At 45.2% G+C, this 22941-nt stretch overlaps 1 protein-coding gene across 2 annotated transcripts in view; it reads left to right on the top strand.

Moving 5' to 3' along the window:
• NRXN3 (neurexin 3) overlaps positions 1-22941 on the top strand; it is a 1462434-nt gene that overhangs the window by 702945 nt on the left and 736548 nt on the right. For both annotated transcript variants that reach the window (XM_043516016.1, XM_043516015.1), the window contains 4 exons: positions 2223-2604; positions 2969-3159; positions 3989-4162; positions 12271-12297. In XM_043516016.1, the coding sequence (XP_043371951.1) occupies positions 2223-2604; positions 2969-3159; positions 3989-4162; positions 12271-12297 (774 nt within the window). The remainder of the gene's footprint in view (positions 1-2222; positions 2605-2968; positions 3160-3988; positions 4163-12270; positions 12298-22941) is intronic.

Consider the following 22941-nt stretch of genomic DNA (forward strand, 5'->3'; position numbering starts at 1 on the left):
ACTATGGTTGTCTGTGCAGCCTTAAGTTGCCCCCCTCCACCCTTTTGCCTATGCATTATGTTAGTCTTGAACTACATGATCAGATGCTATTGTTTTCTGCAGGACACCTGTCTAAGTAGTGAACAGGATGGATCTGCTATGAGGGTGAAACAGGGTTGTATAGAAAAGGAGGCTATTTTATGTAGGCCCCCTGCATTGTTTATTGCAGAAGTTGGGAGATGTGTAGTGAATGTAGTAATAGGAAAAGATGGGTCTCATGAATAAGGCTGTTGAATGGTGCGCTGGTGATGTGGATCCTGTATCTGCCTCTGCCACAGGGTTTCTCTAGGGTGCTAGTCAAATCATTTAAACCCAACTTTTAACAGGTTGTCACTGATAGTGTTCCTCACTTTCTGGGTGCCCAACATGAGAGCCTGGGATCTGAGCACTCAGAATGGCAACTGAAGTCCAGTTGGAGACGTGCTTGACTATATACACTGCTATATAATGCTAAATATCTGGAAAAATCAAGTCCTAGGCATCCTAAACTGAGTATACAAAATTAGTAGTTACTTCTGATCTTACTCTCTCAGTAATGATCTCAGCTGCCCATCTGTAATGTTGAGGTACTACCACCCGCTCACCTCACAGGGGTCTGTGAATCTCTTGAATACTTCAGAAAAGCCCACGCAGAAATGTAGTAATTTTGTCTTCAGAACAGAATTTCAATAGTGTGCTGCAAGTAAGCATACGGGCTACACTGAGGAGAAAACAAAATATTGAATAACTGTTAATTGAGCACTATCCATTCTTTGCACTGAATGGGGTAAGGGTCCTGGGGGAAAATAGTATATGCATTTATTTACATAAGGGGGCTGAATTAAGGTGCACAGGCAACCTTAGCTCTTGCATTTCCTAACTTGTGAGTGTTTGAGTTTGCAACCTTAATAACATTTTTTGAACATTATTTTTGTATGTGTAATGTATAAATGAGTGCTGTATTTGTACTGATGTAAAAGTACAATATGTATATGTAATTAACTAAATATGCTTTAAGGTCATATAACTAGATATTTTGTTATACTGGATAATGAAAATTCATCGCCAAGACGTGTAGAGCCCAGATCATGCAATAATTTGATGTTTGAAGTTAACGAGGCTGTCTTATCTGTTGCCTGTTCATGCGTTAATCCCCTACCATGCTGCTGAGCAGAGCTAAGCAACAATCAAAATAACATCAGACAGCGGGAGAGGCCATTTTCCTTGTGTGGAGCAGTAGAGTGAATTTTTAACGCATTATCATTTTTATGCCTGTGTCCGTGTTTCTCATTCTCTTTTTTTTTTTTTTTTTTTTAAACTCATTTCATCAGTCATCAAACTAGGAACCAATGACTTATCTCAAAAGTGTATCTGAATTGTTTGGTTTTTTTCAGCAGTCCTGATCTGGCATGCTGCTGAGTGCCTTCAGCTTTGGTTATTTTTGGTTGGAGCTGAGGGCACCTAGCACTGAGCAGTGATGGACTCTTGGACTGTAAGTCCCTGGAGGAGGGACCTGGTCTCCCCTCCAGTGCTGAGCATGCTGTGGAAGCTTAGCAAATAGTACATTTAAGTGACACCCCTGAAAGCTAAATGAAATCTCACTCTTGCTCCTTTCCTAATTACCACCTTCTTCCATCATTCCCCCTTTCGTCCTCTCTGTGAATCAGCTCTGTGCATCTGCTGGCTCCCATCTCTCTCTGTGGTGGAGTGATAAGGTCTCCGCTAGTTTCAGTGAATGTGGTACCCTGGCACATCTGGCTCATATAAGCATGTCTGCCCTGTGTCTGTAGAATGGGGTCTCTGAGATAATGAAGTAGATTCAGTGCAGTTTTCTAGGCTCTATGCCAAGCAGGGATGTGATGATGAGGTTCGTTGGGTCATTATGGAAGGACAGAAAGTGTTAGCAACCCAGGCCAGCAGAGACCTACCCTTAGGGAAGGAGCATGGAGTTCACTGTCCACAACCCACTTGGTCCTCCACTTTTCAGAGTGCCCACAGGAGTGCTGGTGGCTTTTGTAGTGTGGAAACTTGTCTGCTAGGAATTGGACTGTACCCCCAACTCATTTCATACACAGGCTGCCTATTAGATGATTACTTTATCCTTACTGATATGGAAACCTGAAGGTGAATTGCTCTTTAGCCTGTTTACCAATCCCCTAGCATGCTGGGTGTTCTAAATCTTTCCTCTTGTTTGCGGCATTCAGGTACAATGGTTGGCGACCACACCCGCCTGGAGTTCCACAACATTGAAACAGGGATCATGACAGAGAAGCGGTACATCTCCGTCATCCCCTCTAGCTTCATTGGCCACCTCCAGAGTCTCATGTTTAATGGGCTGCTCTACATTGACCTGTGCAAGAATGGTGACATTGACTACTGTGAGCTGAAAGCACGGTTCGGTCTCCGCAACATCATTGCTGATCCAGTCACCTTTAAGACCAAGAGCAGCTACCTGAGTCTGGCCACCTTGCAGGCCTACACCTCCATGCACCTATTCTTCCAGTTCAAGACCACCTCAGCTGATGGCTTCATCCTCTTCAACAGTGGTGACGGCAGCGATTTCATCGCAGTCGAGCTGGTCAAAGGGTGAGTGAGCTTTGTGCTGTGGTCCCTGAGGACATTCAGCTTAGCTGTGGATACCCTTTAAAATGTTTATACAAAGAGAGAAAGTCCTCTGGCTAGTCAATTTCTGTTCTTTTTTGCTGAGGCATATGGTGATGTGGCTAAGCAAAAGACTGGGACTCTAGGGTTCTATTCCTGACTGTCACTTACTCATGCTGGGGTGGAGTCTCTGATGTGGTACATCTTTCTCGTATCTAGATACTGTGATCCTATGTCATAAAGCTTTCACCAAATTTTGCCTAAGAGTCTATTAGATGTGCTTAGAGTAAGACCAACAGTAGCTCTGGAGTCTCTGTATGATCTGAGCTGACACGTGTGTTGTTTGCAGGTATATACACTACGTGTTTGACCTTGGGAATGGTCCTAACGTGATCAAGGGCAACAGCGATCGGCCTCTCAATGACAACCAGTGGCACAACGTGGTCATCACCCGAGACAACAGTAACACCCACAGTTTAAAAGTGGATACCAGGGTTGTTACTCAGGTTATCAATGGTGCCAAAAACCTTGACCTTAAAGGTAAATCTCAGAAGCGTGCCAGTGCCCCTTTGGGCCTGCAGGAGGTGTGGGGGGAGAGAGCAGTAGCCAAGGAGAAGCTGTATAACCATGCACAAAGGAATGGAAGGTCTGGGATGTGTTGTGGGGTTCTTTGAATTTCATTCTGCATTTGCCCTATTGGCGAGTTCTTTAAGCACCATACTTTGCTGATCTTGCTCCTTCAGAGATTGTTTTTCAAGCATACTCACACCATAGACACTATTATTATTCTTTAATTAGGACAGGCCTCTCCTGCATTAATCTTTTATTCTAGATCAGGTACAGCATTGACAGAACTAGAGTGGCAGGATGCATAGACAGTCAGGACTGAGAACTGTTGTTTATGGGGGAGCACAGGATTGATAGGGTGGTATCTGTCAATATGGAAGCACATTAGTAAAAGTAGGGTGGGAAAGGCAGGTGATCAGGATCAAAGGGCATTGATGGAATTGTAAGATTTTTGTCCCCTTACACAATAAGTGGTGTAGCTGGTTGAAGTTGATGCTCAGTTGATGAAGTTACAGAGCTGTGTGAGGGCCCAGGACAGGAGTGGCAGGTGATGCTTCAGGTCAGGTTCTGGATATGTTGGCAGGCTTGTGTGAGGGTCCATGACAGGAAGGGCAGTGGATGCTGCATGTACATTGAGGTGGGTTAGCCAAGCTGATTTCCGGATCATACCATACACAGCTCTGGCTACCCTTTTTTCACTGGCAGTGCAATTCATTTAATGAATATAAGGTAAATGCAACTCTGGAAGATGCATTTATTTTACTTCCTTTTGCTTTTGTCTTTTTACCCTGTTTATCTCCAGGTGATCTCTACATTGCTGGCCTGGCTCAAGGCATGTACAGCAACGTCCCGAAGCTAGTGGCTTCACGTGATGGGTTTCAGGGCTGCCTAGCGTCAGTGGACTTGAATGGGCGCCTGCCTGATCTAATCAATGACGCTCTCCACCGCAGTGGGCAAATTGAGCGCGGATGTGAAGGTATAACTCACTTTAGAGGCATTCCCCTCTCGGGCAGCTCCCCTTATCTCTTCGCTGCCCCCAGCTCCACCGCTCACCAACTTTACAGGCCATCTCATTGGTTTGCTTTCATTGTGATGTCCTTCACTGCCACCAGCATGTAATTGCCATGTTTGTAACCTCCTGACTGTGTAGTGTCTGAGTGGGGGTGATCAGTGGTTGCCAATGGCTCTTTCATGTAGTTATATTCCCCTAGGATATTGTGTCTCCAGCAATGGAAAGATGTTGGACTTGGTGTTGGTAGCAAGCTCCTCATGTGCTTTTCCTACAGAGCCACTTATTGACACTAAGAATATTTAAAGTGTCTAGCCTCGCTCTGGAGTCGAGGTTCTCAGCTTTGCTCTGCAGGCCACCAGTTGTCCACAGGGCCATTCTTGGGACTCCACAAAACTAAACATTTTGAAGACCAAGTAGTGGCAGGGAAAATGGGATGAGGGCTTGCGGAGGTGAGGGCAGGTCAAAGAGAGCATTCCTTTTATGAAGTGGGCCTCACAGTGGAAGAGTTGGAGAATGGTTAAAGCTGCTTTTTGAGGCATCCAACTAAAGTGATTTCTAGCACCTTAAATGAATGACTTATCCAGGCCAGACTTCCAGCAGCCAAAAATAAAAAGACTGACTTTAAGACCACTAGCTCAACCACATGGATGTGGTATGGGAACAAGTACAACTACTACTCCCAAAGCATAGGCCTGTACCACTTGAGTTACATGATAATTTTTGTTGGCTTGTCAGTAGTGCTATGACGTATGTCTCTTTGTAGGCAGGCATTCACTACTGGGGAAAACTAATCTCACCCGCTGACACAAAAGATGTACAATCCTATAGAGGACTCTAATGCGTGTGGACCCTAACTGCTAGGTGGCTTACATGTAGAATAAGATCCTTCTATGCACATGCGTGCACGCCAGCTGGTATGTTACATTCCCCACCAAGCTAACAATTGGCCGTTTGGGTCCCTTCATCCCCTTGAAATGCCCTTCCTTCCCACCAGGGTTGTTGCTAGGCAGTTTTGGAAATTCCGGTGAAGTGCCATCTTCTCCAAGCCTTCAAGAACTGTGAAGCCTAAAAGCAGCAGCTCCACTTGAAACCAAACTCTTCCCTACAGCTCATCAGTTGGGTGTTCTGGTTTGCAGGGAGTGTTTGATCCCAGTCCTTCTATTGCTGGGTAAAAGTAAATTCTTCAATAACTGGTGGGAATTATTTGTGTCCTGAGATGAGAGAAGAAGGCCCTTGATATAAACCCTATTTTCATAGTAAGGGTGAGTGATACACAGTCGCCATAGCCTGGTCTTCCCTCCTCCCCAGCATGCTTTTAATGGGGACTATTAATCTGGCCATTTCCCCTGTAAGTCACAATGGTCCCTAAGCGCTTGCAGCTGTGCCTATTAGGCCTTGAGCCAGGGTGCCAAAAGTGGGAATACTGTCTCTCTCGCTCTCATACAGTATTGCTTTCAGGGCTCAGGAAAATTCCCCTTGCCTTTATAAAAATGCCCCCTTTGGATTCTTCCCAGCTGTCATTTCATTGCCCAGAAAACCTTTCTTCCAAATTGGGGGTTTCTGTTAAGTGTATTTTTAAAACATATAGCTTGTGCAGTTTTGTGTGTGGGATGGCTAGTAACTCTCCTAGGCCCCTGCTTTTGGCCAGCCCATCCTCCTGACTGAGCCAGCGATCTCTGCTCCTGGCTCAGCAAATAGGAGTCACTCAAGTGACATGAACTGTTTACCCTCCCCCAGGAAAAGAGCCATTACACTGGCCAATAGAGCTTGGATCCAAATGAGTGGTCACCTTTCCTACTACTGGTGCCCAGGGCAGCTGTGTCCTGCCCGGGCTGTAGCTGCCAGTACATCTCCCCACCCCTCCTTTCTGCTACAGCATCTATTTTCAGCTCGCCAGCCATTCCTATAACATAAGCCCTAGCATTGTCCCTACTAGTGTTCCAATGCTGGTGTTGCCTGAATGCGGGAATTGAGTCACCCTTAGTGACACTAGCAGGCATCCTTCTCTGAGCTGCATCAAAGGAAAATCAAACCCCAGAAGAAGAAAGTGAGAAAAACCACCAGTGCCTTCATCCTGTCATTGCAGGAATGTGATCTTTTGAGGTAACGCTTACCTCATCCTCATGAGCAGTTGCTGAACACCCAAGGCTTCCTACCAGCATGCCCTGGGATAGAAACAACAAAGGTCCCAAGGGAGTGAGGAAACACAAGGCTGGTTCTTCTGCCTTCGGACAATGTCCCAGCAGCCTCCAGGACAGTGATGTGTTGTAGCCAAGACTTGAGAGTATGCGCCAACTCTTCTTGCAGCCTCCCTGAATAGTGGTCATATCTCACCTGCCCTTCCTCTCAGTGCTATACTTTCTGCAGTGTATGTCTGGTGCTGATTTAACAATATGTTTATGTAGTGGCTGCAGGTGCAGTATCACCCCACCCTGAAAGGCTGAGGGCCAGGACAGCTATTGGGCTCCATGCCACCATTTTGAGCATATAAAATCATATGGAATAAACGCATTTTTGAGCTAATCTCTTGTGCAGTGTTTTTTGATTTTGGGGAGTGAGGGTGGGTAAGTGATGTGTCCCTCTGATCAATTCCATTCGAGAAGGATCTGTCCCCAAACAGTGAGGAGACAGAGTGCAAACTCTTTGGGCGGATTTTCAAAAGTGCTCAGCATTGACTTAACAGCCTCCACTGAGCTCTACAAGAGTTTGATCATTGATTTCATTGGGAGCAGATTTATGTTGATGCTGGGCACATAGGAGAATCAAGTCCTCTGTGTCTAGACTCTGATCTTCGGAGCCCAGAGTGAGCAGGGTTTCCTCCCAGTTGTGTTTCCAGTGGCGTAACCTCTCCCCACCCTTCTTACTTCACATCTTCACCACCCCTGAAATTATAGGTGACCAGCATCTTCCCTGAAGCTGTGGGTTCATTCTCTATATGGGATCAGCCTTCATATTTACTACCTATATTGATTGTTCAGGGGCCTGTCCCATATCACCACTAAATAGGAATTTTATTCCCTTGGGGAATGTGACAGGGAAGGAGTGTGGTTTATTGTACTGGCTCTGCCACTGATTCCCTGTGTGACCTTCAGAAAGTCACTTCTTTGGATACATGATTCTCCTTAACATCCTGTTCTAAATCATTGCGTAACATTATTATGCAATGATAAACAGGTACCATGTTCTATCCCACAGGTGTCTGCATTTCAGTGGAGAATAAGTCCCTTATCTACCTTACCAGGGGTATTGTAAGATGCTTTAGGATAGTTCGAGATAAATGCAATTTATAGGAGGGTAATGGATTATTTCTCTAGCACCTGAGGGATCCTAAAGCATTCTGATATGCAGCCACCTCTGGGCTAGATCGTGGCAGGTCTTGAATAGTGTATAGAAGTGCTATGCCACAGACCTAAAAATAAGAACTATGTATCTAATGGACATTACAGGGAGGAGTTTGGTAGGCAGAAAGAAATTACGCAATGGAATTTGACCAGGGTAGCAGAGCAAATGAAACCCACTGGCCACTTTGTGTTACATGTCCCGCTCAGTGCCCAACTCACAAAAGATATGGGTCTGTTTCTGCCCCAGCTGCAGAGCCTTGCTCTTTAGCTCAAGCTGTAGTGATTAATGATCTCATTTTTAGAGGTCCATGGTTCAATCCCCATTTTGTTGGCAGACTCTGCTCTTGTGAAATGTCCCAAGAGAGCTTCACATGTGGCCAAGCATGGGTACATTTCAATCTCAAGATGGATGTTTCTCTGTGAAACAAGAACCAAGGCATAACTGAAACTGCAAATAGGCCTGTGAAGCTAAAGCTGCTGTTTTCTGTGCCCTTTTGCAGAAGACTGAGTCTAGTCTGTTGTTTATACAAGATTGATTGACAGCCGTTCTCTGATCTCGTAAAGCTCTGGTCACTACTAGGCTGGCAGCTCCTGTTTTCCTGCAAGGTATTTAGCAAAGCTAATAGCTTCGCTGGGTTCTGTTGTGAGGAATCTGTCTCTGGCTGATGTTTAGCACACAGTCCGTGTGAGAGTAACATCATACTGTGTGTCACTTAATAAGGAATGGCTATAGCCCAAGTGATCTAGGCAAGTTTCATCTTTATCTTTAATGTTTGCTGGAGGACCTTCAACATAGACCGCAAAGTCACAAAATATTGACTAGGACATCAGCTATATTAGAAATGATCTTGGCACAAATTGGGGTTGTTGGGCCAGCAAATTAGCGCTGTGAGCCACAAAAGCTTTTGAACAGGTTCATCAGATTTAGAAAAACAAGGGGAAGGCAAACCGGACTCCTCTATTGCTGATTACAAGGGCCTGGGGGCTCAGCTCTATAAGTGCCTACAAGACAAGTGCAAACTACTACACTTAGGAAGGAAGACTCAAATACAAAATGGAGAATAACAAGTTAGGCAGCAGTACTGCAGAAAAAATATAGGGCTTATAGTGGGTCACAAATTGAACATACCAGCCACATGATGCAGTTGCAAAAAAGGCTAACATATTGGGGTGTATTTACAGGAGTGTTGTATGTAAGACAGGGGAAGTAACTGGTCTGCTCTACTAATCACTAGTGAGGCCTCAGATGGAATACTGTACCCAATGTTTGGTGCCCCACTCTTAACAAAGATGTGGCCAAACTGGGGAGAGTCCAAAAGAGAGCAATAAAAATGATAAAAAGTTTAGAAAACCTGATCTATGTAGAAAGGTTAAAAAACTGGATATGTTTAATGTTGAGAAAAGATTGAGGGGGGACTTGATATGTTTTTTCAAATATGTTTAGGGCTGTTATAAAGAGGATGGTGAATTGTTCTCCATGGCACTGAATGCAGAACAAGAAGTAATTGGCTTTGTCTGTAGCAAGATTTAGGTTAGCTATGAGGAAAAAACTGTTTAACTCTAAGAATAGTAAATTACTGGAATAGATTCCCCCTGGTGCTTGTGGAATCCCTGTCACTAGGGTCTTCAAGAACAGGTTAGACAAACACCTGCTGGGGTGGTCTAGGTATATTTGCTTCAGTGTGAAGGGATGGACTAGACCACCTCTTGAGGTCCCTTCCAGCCAGCACTTCATTTCTATGATTCTACCAATGACTCACAGTGTGAACTTGAACAATCCCCCTGTCTGCTGTGGGCCTCATTGTCCCCATCAGCACTGGGATGGGTATCTACTCCATGTGAATAGACAAGTATGAAGTGCAGTTCTGTCTTTTTAAACCACTTTGAGGTCATTGAGTGGCAGGCACTAGAGATGAGCAGAGTGTTGGAATTTGGGGAGGAAATAAACATTCCGCATGTCACCACCTAGGAATCCCCATGGTTAGAGCTCCTCAACCACCGGCAGTAGGCTGGGAGCATGGTATCCTTTCTGAGAGATAGGAATGGCCTGTATTACTCAAGCTGCATCAGGCAAACACTTGGAGTGGTATAAGGCTCCAGAGGAAGGGTCTCTGTACTGGGAGTCTACATGGCAGAAGTAAAATTGGGAATGGAGTGAAAATAAAGAAAAGCATGGGATCTATGAGGATAACCCTCCTTCAGAATAACCCAGTAAAGCCTCAACTCAGGCTGAGGCTTGGACCAAGGGGGCGCTTTCTCTCCTTTGCTGCCTTTTGAGCTGACATGGGTCCGAAACCTCTTGCTAAGCACTTTATCTATGGATTAACACCATTGAAATCAAGGGCTGAATTTGTCCCAGAGTGCATAAGAGTCAAGCTGCAGTGCACTGATTTCCACAATGACCCTAATATAAGCAAAGCTCTCATTTGGGAAAGCACCCTGAGCATGACCCTTGCCGTTAAGCCTAATGAGTAATTGGTATGTTTGATGTGTCCTGAGGTCATTTTCATTGCCTTCGTTCATTTGCCTTGTGTTTTCCTGCTTCTCCATTTCCCCCACCACACACTTTGCTCCTTTTGCTAAACCTCTTCAAAGAAAAGAGCAAGCAATTATTGTTTGGCTGGAGATTGAGCGTTTCCTATACTGCTGTTAAAGATATTTTGCTCTTGTGATGGACTTCCTTCTCTCTTAGCCCAGATTAATCTCTGCCAAATCCTGCAGTCAAATCATAATTTTATGCTATGTACCACAATGTACAGTTAACCTTTGGAATTCACTGCTGCATGAAGTACTTGACTCAAACAGTGGGGCTGGATGATTGAATGACAAGTACATTTGGCATACGGAGAAGCACGTGAGCAAGGGAAGAGGGAAGTTAATCAAATCTCATGCTTGTAAACTGATCACTGGATGGTGTCAAAAAGGATTTCACTCCTCAATATCTCATACCTGATGAGATGAAGTATGGTCATTTTTCACCTTTCTGTAAAGCATCAGGGATTGGCCACATTGGGTGGGGGTCTAGTTGATGCAACAGTAATGTGATGCATCTTGGCAACACCTCTGTACCATATAACATTGTATTCTGTTGGCACGGAGAAAAGTAATTTCACAAATTCCTCCTGAGAGCTTCACTGCTGGATCAGGTGGGAGGAAGATGAGGAGCTGGGCAGCAGGAGAGTCCCCATTTGTTCTACACAAAAGACTGTTTATTGGACTAAGTGGCAAGGGAAAAGGCCAGGAGAAATGAGTTAAGCTGTCCCTCTTCATTTGAGAGACTTTTGGAAATGTTATGGGTCTGTGTAATGGAGCTGCTCTGATGGGGGAAAAAATGTGAGTGGTTAGAAAGGGGAGGTAATTGCCATCTCGAGTCTTTTCATGGACTGTGGCTTGTAAAATAATAGCAAAAGATCAAGATGTTAAACTTTATTGGAACCACGGGAAACTGCACATTTGCTTCTATTGCCAATTCCGATTTATAGAGCAGTAACTGTAAAAGGAGAAGGGGAAGGGGAAAAAAATAACACCGGCCAAGATTCAGTACTAGCTCTTAAGTAGTAGCTCTTATTCAGAAGAATAAGCCAGAAAGGTGAGTGCATACTTCTTCTTCACCCATGACAAGGGCCAGTGTTTTATCAAATAATCTTGCCACAGCGATGGCTAATAGAAATGTGTAATTTGGGATTCAGGAGCTGCTCCCTGTCCTCATCCCTACCCCCGTTTCCATGCTGAAAGCGAAAACTAAAAACCAAAGCTTGAAACATCCAAAATCGATGTGGCTTCTCCGTAACAGGGGAGAACTCATCTTTATCCACCAGTTCAACGTTTGGTGGGTTTTCTTTGTGCTCCTTTATCTGCGTGCAGCTTGGTCCTAGTTCTGCCTTGGTAACATCATGGTTTTCTCTGTGTCACGTATACTGTTGCAACTGCCAAGAAGTAAATGGGCCACAGAGACTGAACTGCCCTCTTTTCTCAAGTGTGTGTGGATTTCTTCCAGAGCCGGGTGAGGCCCCTGGGAAGGAGGCAGCATGTAAAGAAAGCTTCCACTGTCACTTGCCACCCAGTGCCAGGCCCTATTGAGGGGATGAAGAGTATGTCTGTCACCAGGACTGTCAATCCCGCATCATTCACCTATCCTACATTCACTTTAGACAAAAAGCCAATGGGGAGCTGCACTCTGAGGAAGGGAAGCAGCTTTGTGTTTCCAGCCTGAATCTGGATGTTGCAAGGCAATAAATATAGTCCTCGCTCACATGCTAAACGTCAAATAGATTTTTTTTATTCTAATTGATTCTAAGTATTTCTTAGTGGGTGGGATAAGGTGACTCCTGAAATGATTAGTAAACACCATAGGGGGTTGAGGGCACTTTATGTAACTGGTAGTACATCATAGAATGCTGCTGTTCTGTTCTGGTTTTTGTGTGTATATGTGTATGCGAGAGAGAAATATGTTTTCCCCTATCATCAGTGCTTTGTTGTCTGATACAAAACCAGGCAGCATTCTAGTGTGATGGATTAAGGCAGCAGTGGCTACCTGTCTTCCATCTTCTCTCCCTGTGTCTGTGTTGTTTGCAGTGCCCCTCTTGTGTGTGTTAACCGTGCCTGTAGGCTGTGTTGGTTACGCCAATTGCTTTTGTTTGTTTATTTTCAGTGATGTTGTTCTGGTTTATCTGCCTTTTTACTAACCTCTGGTTTATTGTTTTTGCTTTTTCTGTTTTTTTGCTAACAAAGTTGAGTTGACCAAAGCTGACATGCAAGGTAGAGAAGGTTCTTGTTCCCGTTACCGTTTTGGACTGAAAGATGCCTTTTGTGTAACCTCTAGTGCCTTCCATTTAGATGCAGTCACACCTCTGAGACAGCAAGAAGGGGGCTAACTCTCACTCCCTCTGGGAATGAGAGTGGGCTTGGGGAGGAACTCAGGGTAACGAGGAGGGTGTTTTCAGTGGCTCAAGAGGTTTGATTGCATCGCAGACTGTGAGTATCCATAATTTTGCGTGTTGATTTCCTGAAATGGTTAATGATTGTTCAGGATGAAAAGCTGCCACTGAACAGCTGGTTGGTAAAATACAGATGGCCATTAGTGTTTTACAGGACAGAAGGGCCACCTTGGATTTGTAATTTCAGCCCCACTTAGGGAGGAGAAGAGATGGTGAAGGCCATTTTAATGATGCAGACTTTGAAAAACAGAGAGAGAGAGAGACATTTCTAATTTTAACTGGTTTGGAAAAAAGTCTTTTGACTTGCAATTTACAAAACTCTCTGTTGGCAACAATTTAAAATCACTTAGTGCTATATGGCACTTTGTAAACATTAATTAAACAAACGTGCAAATATTGGCAGCAATTAGTACTATGGATCTCAGATCGAGTCTGATCATTTTTACTAGATTATTAGAAACCTTGAATTGGATGGTTCGTCAATAAGTATCATAAAGTATTCAGGACCATTTCCTACTGTTTATCCATGCATGAAACTCTCACTGATATTTGATATTATTACTTACTGTTTGTTAAGTAGGAGAGAGCAATCAATGGTGTTAAAAGCTACAGAATGTTAAAGGAGGTTAAAGATGAGTTGGGGTACCAAGAGTTGGCCCAAAGGAGTCCTTTGTTGAGAATGATGTCAGTGGGGTTGGGAGGGAAGAAACCAGGTTTGAATGGGATCCAGGAAGTAGTTCAAAAAGAGACATCTGGCTGTATTGGTAGCCCATTCAAGGAGCTCAGAGGTGAAGGGATAACAGGAGATGGGTTGGAAGATAACAGGTGTGGGCAAGGACGATCTTTTAAGGATGCTTATAAGGAACTGGAAGAGAGGGTGTGGTTGAAGGTACACACACGCACGCATACACACACACACTGCTTCCCTGTGGCAAAAGAGAAAATCCTGGTTATTAAACTATAGCAGCACTTTTGATCCCATTGTGACCAGAGCTGCTTTCCAGTGCTGAAAGTTCCTTGTCTTGAATGACTGTTATACAAAAGTCACAAAGGGTTCAAAATTCTTGCAATGCGTACAGAGGTGATTGTATTGGAGAATACTGAACTAAGGCAAGGCTTCCTGAGTGCATTGAGCTTTGGAGAGCTTTCAAGAGCCTGGTGGAAAAAGACAGATTTTTCTTTGCTCATACAAGCTTTTAGTTATGATTAGGGCCCTACAAATTCACAGCCATGAAAAATTGTCATGGACCGTGGAATCTGGTCTTTTGTGTACTTTTACCTTATACCATACAGATTTCATGGGGGAGACCAGCGTTTCTCAAACTGGGGGTCACAATATTGCTGCCCTTCTATGCTGCCTTCAGAGCTGGATGGCCGGAGAACAACAGCTGTTGGCCAGGTGCCCAGTTCTGAAGGCAGGACCTCGCCAGCAGCAGTGCAGAAGTAAGCGTGGCAATACCCATACTATGCCACCCTTACTTCTGCGCTGTTGCTGACGGTGGGTCTGCCTTCAGAGCTGGGATCCAGGCCAGCAGCTGCCGCTCTCCGGCTGCCCAGCTCTGAAGACAGCCCTGCTGCCAGCAGCAGCCCAGAAGTAAGGTTAGCAGGGTAGCAGTACAGCAACCCCCCTACAATAACCTTGTGACACACACACACACACCACCACCCCAACTCCTTTTTGGGTCAGGATCCCTACAATTGCAACACTGTGAAATTTCAGATTTAAATAGCTGAAATAATGAAAATTTATTATTTTTGACTGTGAAATTGACCAAAATGGACTGTGAATTTGGTAGGGCCCTAGTTATGATAATCAGGTCCCTGAGCAGGCAAATCTGAAACTTCTGGAGAAGGGAAGACATTAGCCCCACAAGTGTCAGCAGGGAGTAACAGTGACTTCTCAGGTCAGTGAGGATGTAACAGTCCTCGGCTCTGAAGTAGGGAGTGCTGTCAAATTCCCTTTTGCAAGAGCCAGAGTAACTGTATCATGATACATCAATAAATGAATGAGTAAAGGATAGGAAAAAGTGGAAGACCCCTAAAGGAATGCACAGGATCCCCTGTCTCACTCAGAGAAGAGAAGGGGTCTTAAAATTAAAAAGAAACCATGGAGAATGTACATCAAAGCTCTGTAGTGGGGAACCCTAAAGCCACAATCTATAGCTGTTCAATCATTTCGAAAAAACTATGCCTTGTCTGCTAACTTTACCCAGGTTTTGATTGTGTGGTGGAGGGAAGAGGAACAGAAAGCGCCTTTCACACCCTCCTAGTTAGAGACCAGATTACTTGGGGGTCTTTGGCTTCCACTCCACAGTTGGGGATGGACCAGGCATTTTGTACAGTTGGAGTGCTTGGTCTTTTAGAGGTTGAGATTAGAGGGTGTCAGATGCCAGCCCCCGCTTTCAGCACTCTGTGCAGCTGATTTCCAAAGTGTGTTTGCATGAAAAGTGGAGAAGGGAAGAGGACATGTGGAAATGTGTGGAGCAGAGTGGGACCTCAGGAGTACATGGAAGTGTAGGTAGCTTCAGAGCAAAGCTGCTCTGTGGCCACCACTGAAATGCAGCTGGGAGGTTTGCAAGCTCCTGCTGATGTTCCCACATCAGATACCTTGTGGCTTCTCAGGCCTCAATCTCTGTTGCCCTCTAGTTATTCTGCCAATAGCTCCTTGTGCCTGTTGAGGTGGGTGTGTGACTGCTGTTGAAGCAGATGAGAGCTCTGAGCGTATTTCTGTGGCAGAAGAGATCCCAAAGTGCATCAAATTATGCAGAAGGTGACCCTCAATGCCCAGGAGGGCTCTGAGCAGTGAATAAGACTCAGTCCATATTGGGCCCAGGATTAGTGAGAGGCCTTAAGCTGTCCCTTGCGATCCCCTGCCGTAGGGATATTTGCCTTTCAGATACAGAACACTGGGCACACTGAAGTTTAGCAGGAAACGGTATCTCGACTACATGAAGTGGTTTTTCAGTTTCAGGAAACCAACCTTTTCTCTGAGTTTGGATACCTCAGAACACTCATGAACACTAAAATGTCATGAGATTTGCTGGCATTGTTTCTGGGCTGCTTTGATTTGGGGTGGGGTGGAAGGAAACCAATTAACTATACTTTTGTTGTTCACACTCAGCACTTTCAGTCTTTTCTCTTCGTCCCCCTCCTTATTTTGCTCTGAACTTCTGTGTCTGATTAATGTGGTTCACTTTCAACATCCCTCCCTCCACATTTCCCCCCCCCCCGCCACCTGACATATTCCCTTTTATGCAGTTCAGTTTTTGTTGTGCAGCCATTTCCGTTCCCGCTCACGCCGGGTGTGATCTCCTCGAAACCTTCCCGGGGTGCTGAGCGTGGGAGGAGCAGGGCTGTATGTGTTAGGGTCTGTGCATAAAACCTATAAAGTGGGTATAAAGGCATTCTCCATGAGGCAGCATTGCTGCTAAATCTCTCTTGCCACTGTGAGTGGAATGTGTTTTCTTTGGGTGAGTTGTGTTAACGGGGGTATTCAGTTTATCTTGTCCTGCTCCTTTAAATTTCACAGCCAAGCGCATGCAAAGAACAGAATTTTCTGCAAGACTCAGCACCCACAATGGGGGTCAGGTGTTAGAGAGCTCAGCTCCCATTAAGGCACCTAAATACATGGCCAGGTTTGCTCAGCAGATCACTTGAGGGTGATTGAGTCCTTGAGAACAGGAGCTGCTGGGCTCTGAGCACTTCTGAAAACCTGGCTCTTTAGTTAGGTGCTCAAATGGAATCTGAACTCGTTACAAAAACCCTCTGCCAGTTTTGGATACTGAGCACTTTTTTGAAAATCTGGCTCTGTTTTTAGGGCTTGGTTTCATCCTGCTTGGCTAAAATAGCTGTGTGGGATTCCTAATTTATGCTATGTGAGAGTCCAGGCACAGGATCCGATTGTGTCTGTCTTGTGTAATTGTTTATACTTGTGCAAAGTGAGTATAAAATGCCACCATTGTTATCTGAAAGTGTTTTACACCGTCTTTGCACAGGAGTGACACAGTACGAGGTGGTGGACGATCAAGCCCCAAATTGGCTTAATTTATACATCAAAAAGATGGGGTTTTTTTCCCAAGTTCACATATGATTCAAAAACTAAACTTGGTTCTTTCAGCCTCCTCCTTAATTCCCAATGGGAGTGAGCCTTGGTTTGGAATTAAACGGCCTAATGTAGCTGATGCCTGAGGCAGAATCCAGCCTTGCTGACTCTCCCAGTGTGCTATTGGCCCTGCATGCTCTAAACAGAGTCTAAAACATAGGCCTTTGTTAGTAAAGTGTGATGCAAAGAGAAGTGGGGGCAGATTTCTTGATTGATGAGTAAGAAGATGAACTTATTACATAGTTCTTGTTCGAGTGATTGCACATATCCACTCCACTTCAGGTACATGTGCGCCCGGTGCACTGTTGTCAGACTTTTCCCCCTCAGTGGTACGCATCGGAGTGGTACCCCTCTGCTGCTCGTGCTGATATGAAAGGCGGAGCCAACCCCGAACCTCCTAAGTTCCTTCTTACTGCCCATGACTGTGGGTGGAGCATCTTATCTTGCCATTGCAAGTTTTTTCCTTTTATTTGTATAGAGTTCGTACTTATTGGTACTAGCTTAGTAGTTGATGGTGTGTTAGTGATAGTTATAAATGTTCTTTCAAGTGGTTTTTTTGACACTGTGGTTCCTGTTCTGGATACTGTTACTGGTGCATGCCTTAGTCACTGGGATTCAAGCCCTGCCTCTCCTGCAAGAAACCGATGTCAGTGAGTGACCCTCTCTCTGGTTGCCTGAAGTGTCTCGGGAGTCATATATCAAGGATCAGTATCAGATTTGCAGGGACTTTAACCCTAGAATGAAGAAAGACAAGGCAGCCAGACTTAAATTGCTCCTGATGGAGACAGCTCTGTGTCTACCATTAGAGCCTTCCCGCTCACAACAGCTGCCAAGCGCTTCAGCTTCAGTGACCAGCGTGCTGCCTATGTTGGCTGAATGCCAGCACCGGTTGCATTCCCTAGTGCTGAAGAAGAAACATTGCAAATTGGCTTCTGAGGTCAATAAAGCCTGGCAGGCATGTGGACAATGAAAGAGGGTATTCAAAGCTGAGGCACTCCACAAGGCAGTCATCTGCTCAGAAGGGACTGTCGACTACGGCGCCAGCATAGGCACCATCGAGCTCATCAGTGCAGTCTGTATTGACCCACCAGCCAGAGGCTAGCCCAGTCCTGTCAACTCTGGAGGCTTAAGCTGCAGCAAGGGACTTGTTGAGCCTCTCAGTACTAGTGTCACCAATGATATAGGAGTACTCTCACCTGATACTGATGACTGCAGGTCAAACTCTGCCAGCCACTATGATACAGCAATCCAAGTGGGAAGCCAGTGATGATGTGTTTGGTACTGTTGTCCCAGAGCTCCAAACACTGGCACTGACAGGATCAGCCCACCCATTGGTTAGAAGAAGCTGATCATCTTAGGACCTGGATGTTGGTTCATATATCTCGCAGCTATGTCACCTGCCTTGCTGTTCCTCTCTGAGGGCTTACCCAGCAGGGACCACCCTGGCCGGGATTCTAGTCTAAATCCAGGTCCTCTCCACACTCAACCCTCTGCTGCATCAAGTAGGCCTGAAAAACCATTCTGTTAAGTACACCAGCAGATGATGCCCTGTACTGGGCTTGTTACTGAGCAGTAGGATGTTGCTCAGGTGAATCTCGCCTGGGGTGGACCAGAGGAGGCTTCACCTCAATCAACTTTGGCTTTGTCATCTTCATCTCCTGACACGGCAGTGGTTTCGGAGGGTTCCTCACTTCCACCTGATGATTATAGAGCTCATCAGGACCTTTTAAAAAGGTTCTTCGATATCCATGTGGAAGAAGTTCATGAGTCATCCTACAGCCTGGCTGACGTTTTAGCCACTGCAGGATATTCTCAAGTGGCACTTCTGATGAATGAAGCTATCATGGAGCCCACCAAAGTTCTGTGGCAGACTTCATCTTCCCTTCCCCCCCACCACATCAAAGTGAGCAGATCACAAATATTATGTACCCTCCCAAGGAGTCAAGCACCTGAACACCCAGCCCCTTCTGGGGTCGCTGGTGGTCTCAGTCACCAATGAGAGAGAGCATCAGAGACAACAAGAATCTACTTCAAAATTGAAAGATGCTAGAAAACTCAACCTGTTCGGCTGAAAGTTCTGTTCGATGGCTTGCAGGACTGCTAATCAGTAGGCATTGCTGGGGCACTATGACTTTAACCTCTGACTCAGTACATTAAAATGTAGAGACTGATCACCAGAGAATGCAAGACAAGAATTTCTTGGTTTAGCAGAGGAGAGTAAATTAGCGGCTAGACCCTCACTTCAGGCAGAGTTGGATGCTGCCAACTCTGCTACTAGGGCCATGGCATCGGCCATTATGATACATGGATGTTCATACCTCCAGTCATCAGGTCTCCTTCAAAAGATCCAATAGACCATACCAGACCTGCCTTCTGAGGCATCATCATGCTTTTCTGACCCAACAGACAGGCTGCATAGTCTGAAGAACTCCAGGGCATTGCTCAAATCTTTGGGCATTTATACACCTGTCCCAAAGAAAAAAGGAGTTTGTCCTCAGCAGCCACACTGCTATCCTGCATTTATGCTTGCCACCAGGACCTAGGGAGGAAAACCAGCAGAGGTTATAGGAGAAGACATTCCCATTCTTCTTCTGTAGCTGCTCCTAGTTCCTCCTGACAGGAGTTCTAAGCAAACTTTTTAATGTTTGTCAAGGATAGCACACCAGCTTTCAGAGTGCCAGCCTTGCCTACCCCTCTGTTTACCAACCAGCTATCCCACTACTTACGTGCTTGCTCTCGAATCACCACAGACTCACCAGTTCATTTCTAGTCCCGTTTGCCAACCCCCCTCCTTATACCTTTTCAAGAACCACTCTGACAAGAAAGTTTTCCTTTGGGAGCTGCAATCTCTCCTCCTGTTGGGAGCTATAGAGGAGGTTCTGCACTTACTCAAAGGGAAGCCTTTTCCTGCTAATTCCTGATCCCAAAAGGAAAAGGAGGCCTCAGACCCATACTGGACCTGTGACAGCTCAACGACGAACATCTGAAAAAAATCAAGTTTTGCATGGTCATGCTGACTTCCATTATCTTCTCCCTGGATCCTGGTGACTGGTATGTTACCCTCTACTTAAAAGTAGCATATTTCCATGTGCCAATACAACAGAGCCACAGAAAATTTCTAAGATTTGTGGTCAACCAATGCCACTACTAATTTGAAGTCCTACCATTTGGCTTCTCCACAGCCCCACATGTGTTCACAGAATGTATGGCAGGGATGGCAGTGTTCCTCAGAAAATCAGGAATTCAAGTGTTTCCCTATCCGGACAACTGGTTGGTGAGAGGCTGGTCCAAGACTTGGGGGCTATTCACCGTGACTGTCATCCAATCCACCTTTAGCATGCTCGGCTTGCTCATCAGTGCAGAAAAGTCAGTCCTGTCTCTAGTACAAAAAATAGAGTTCGTTGGCACTGTCTTGGACTCTACAGAAGCCGGAGGCTTTCCCCTCCAGTTAAGATTCCAGATGATGCTGGCCATTGTTTTTAGACCGGAAGGCTTATCCCACCCTCACAGTGTGAAATTGCCTCAGGTTTCTGGGGCATATGCCCTCATGTAGTCCAGCATGTCAGATTGCATCTCAGGAAACTGCTGCGATGGGTGGCTTCAATTTGCTCACCCATTCATCACCCTCTAGACATGGTGCAAGTGCTCACTCAAATCCTGACCTCTCTAGACTAGTGGACAAACCATTCAGATTGTGTGTCAGGGGTGCCATTTGCTCCTTCTCAGCCAGCTTTAACCCTAGTTAAAGGCTTCTACCCTAGGTTGGGGGCTCATCTGGGTTCACTGCAGACACAAGCTTTGTGGTTTACACAGGATTTAATTCTGCATATAAATGCCAGAGAACTGAGGGCCATTGTCAAGTCTTCTTTCCCCATATCAAAGGAGGAAGCCTGCGTATATTTAGAGGCAATATAACAACTGTGTTTTATATGAACCAGCAAGCAAGGGCCCAGTCGATGCTGCTGTGCCAAGAGGCAATCGGACTGTGGGACTTGTGCATTGCCAATTCAGTCAGTCTCAAAGCGTCTCACCTTCTGGGTGTGAAGAGCAATCTGGCAGACCAGCAGATTATTTACCAGTCACAACAAGTGGCCTCTCCATCTGCCCAGTTGATTTTCCGGCTGAGGGGGACTCCCCTGTAGACCTCTTTGCAATGAAGGTCATCAGGACGTGTTTTGTTCTCAACAAGATCACAGCCTGGGGTCCCTCACGGATGCTTTCCTATTGCCCTGGACAAACATGCTCCTGTACTAGTTTCCTTAAGTCCCACTCATATCAAGAGTATTGTTGAAAGTCAGATAGGACTATGCTCAGGTCATGCATCAATTCTGTTCTCCCTCTAGGTCAAAGCTCCACTGACTTTCCCACCAGATCTCTCAGGATCATGATCAGCTCCTCCACCCCAACCTTCAGGCCCTCCTGGATGCTTCATGTCTAATCTCCCAGGAAGAGGTTTGTTCAAAGGGAGCTTCAGGTGTACTATTTAACTAGTAGAAAACCATCCACTAGGAATAATTACCTGGCTAACTGGAAGAGATTCTCCCTCTGGTTCCAGCAGAAGAGGGTTTCTCTGGTCCAGTCTCCACTACATCATACTCTGGACTATCTTTTTTTTCTTAAAAAACAAGGTCTGGCCACCAGTTCCATCAAGATTCATCTAGCAGCTATTTTGGCTTTCCACACTCAAAGTTGATGATTGTTCTGTTTTTTTCCAACATTGTGTCAATAAGGTTTATGAAGGGTCTTGAAAAGTTGTACCCTCAGATAAAGGATCCTGTTTCCCCTTTGGACTTGAACCTGATGTTCTCAAAACTAATGGGTCCTTCCTTTGAATCTCTAGCTACCTGTTCTTTGTTACATCTCTCTCTGAAGGAAGCCTTTTTGGTGGCAATCACCGCTGCCAGGTGAGTAGGTGAATTGCATGTTTTAATGTCTCTTCCTCCATATGTGGTCTTCTACAAAGACAAGGTTTATCTGTATCCATATCCAGAGTTTCTTATAAAGGTGGTTTCTCACTTTCATGTCACTCAGGCAATATACCTACATTCTTTCCTCCCGAAGACTCGTACTTCTAAAGATGAGGAGATACTCTACACTGTGGATGTCAGGAGAGTGTTTGCATTCTACTTGGACAGGCTCATACAGTTTAGATGGTCCTCATAATTGTTTGTGCTAGTTGCAGACAGGATGAAAGGTCTCCCAGTCTCTTCTCAAAGGATCTCATCTTGGATATTCTCCTGTATATGCTTGTGTTATGACTTGGCCAATGTAGTTCCATCCAGCAGAGTACTAGCACGTTCAATGAGATCACATGCAGCTTCTGCAGCCTTCCTAGCTGAAGTGCTTGTCCTACACATTTGTAAAGCGGTAAAGTAGTCTGCAGTGCATACTTTTGCCTCACAGTATGCCATCTCTCAGCAATCTAGAGATGAGGCCAGATTCAGATATGTGGTTCTCCAGTCCTTATTCAGGTAGACTCTGATCCCACCCCCAGATGGGACTGCTTATGAGTCCCCTGAAGTGGAATGGGCGTGTGCAATCACTTGAAAAAGAGGAAACGATTACCAGCCTGTTTTGTAACTGTTTGTACTTTGAGATGTGCATTCGACAACCCACTTCCTTCCCCTCAATATCAATGTGTGTCTCTGGTAAGAAGGAACTGAAGGGGGTCAGGGGCTTCTCTGCCTTTTGTACCACCATGCAGTAGCGTAGGGCAGCAGAGGATGCATTCACCACCCCGATGGGTACCTCTGAGGGAAAAGTCTCTGACAACAGTGCACTGGCACACATTCACCTGAAATGGAGTGGGCATGTTTTCAAGATGAGTTGCACAACAGTTACGAAACAGGTTAATAACAGTTTCTTTCTTTTAATAAGCACTGGGGGATGAAGGCAGTTTCAATTTAGCTCCTCATGGCACTAGCAAGATGGACTCGCTTTTGCTTCCAGTCTAGTTACAGGTTTTTTTTTCTTTTTTTGTCATGAAGCACCCATCAAGTGGGACGGGGAGGGGCTTTTTGCATGGATAACTTCCCCATCCCTTCCCAACCCGTTGAAAGTTCAAGGGAACAAGATCTGAACATCAGTGCATTTGGAGAAAAGGGTGAAAATGGCCATTCTTCTAAGTTGTCTTGGCATCCAGATTGTGTTTTACCCCATCAATACAAAGGAAACAACATAGTCAAAAATAGCATACCTATATTGATGTGACTGGATTTTCAATAGGGAAAGGAAGGGAAGTGAAAGGAAGTGTGACATGCAGGATCAGGAATAATTTATATAGCTTCACTCTCAGTTCCAGGTATGACCAAAGCACAAAGAGCTTTATGATCCTGCAACTGTCATTTAAAGAAACTGAATTCC

This window comes from Dermochelys coriacea, chromosome 6 (assembly GCF_009764565.3).
Source record: "Dermochelys coriacea isolate rDerCor1 chromosome 6, rDerCor1.pri.v4, whole genome shotgun sequence".
In the NCBI taxonomy this organism is placed as follows: domain Eukaryota; kingdom Metazoa; phylum Chordata; order Testudines; family Dermochelyidae; genus Dermochelys; species Dermochelys coriacea.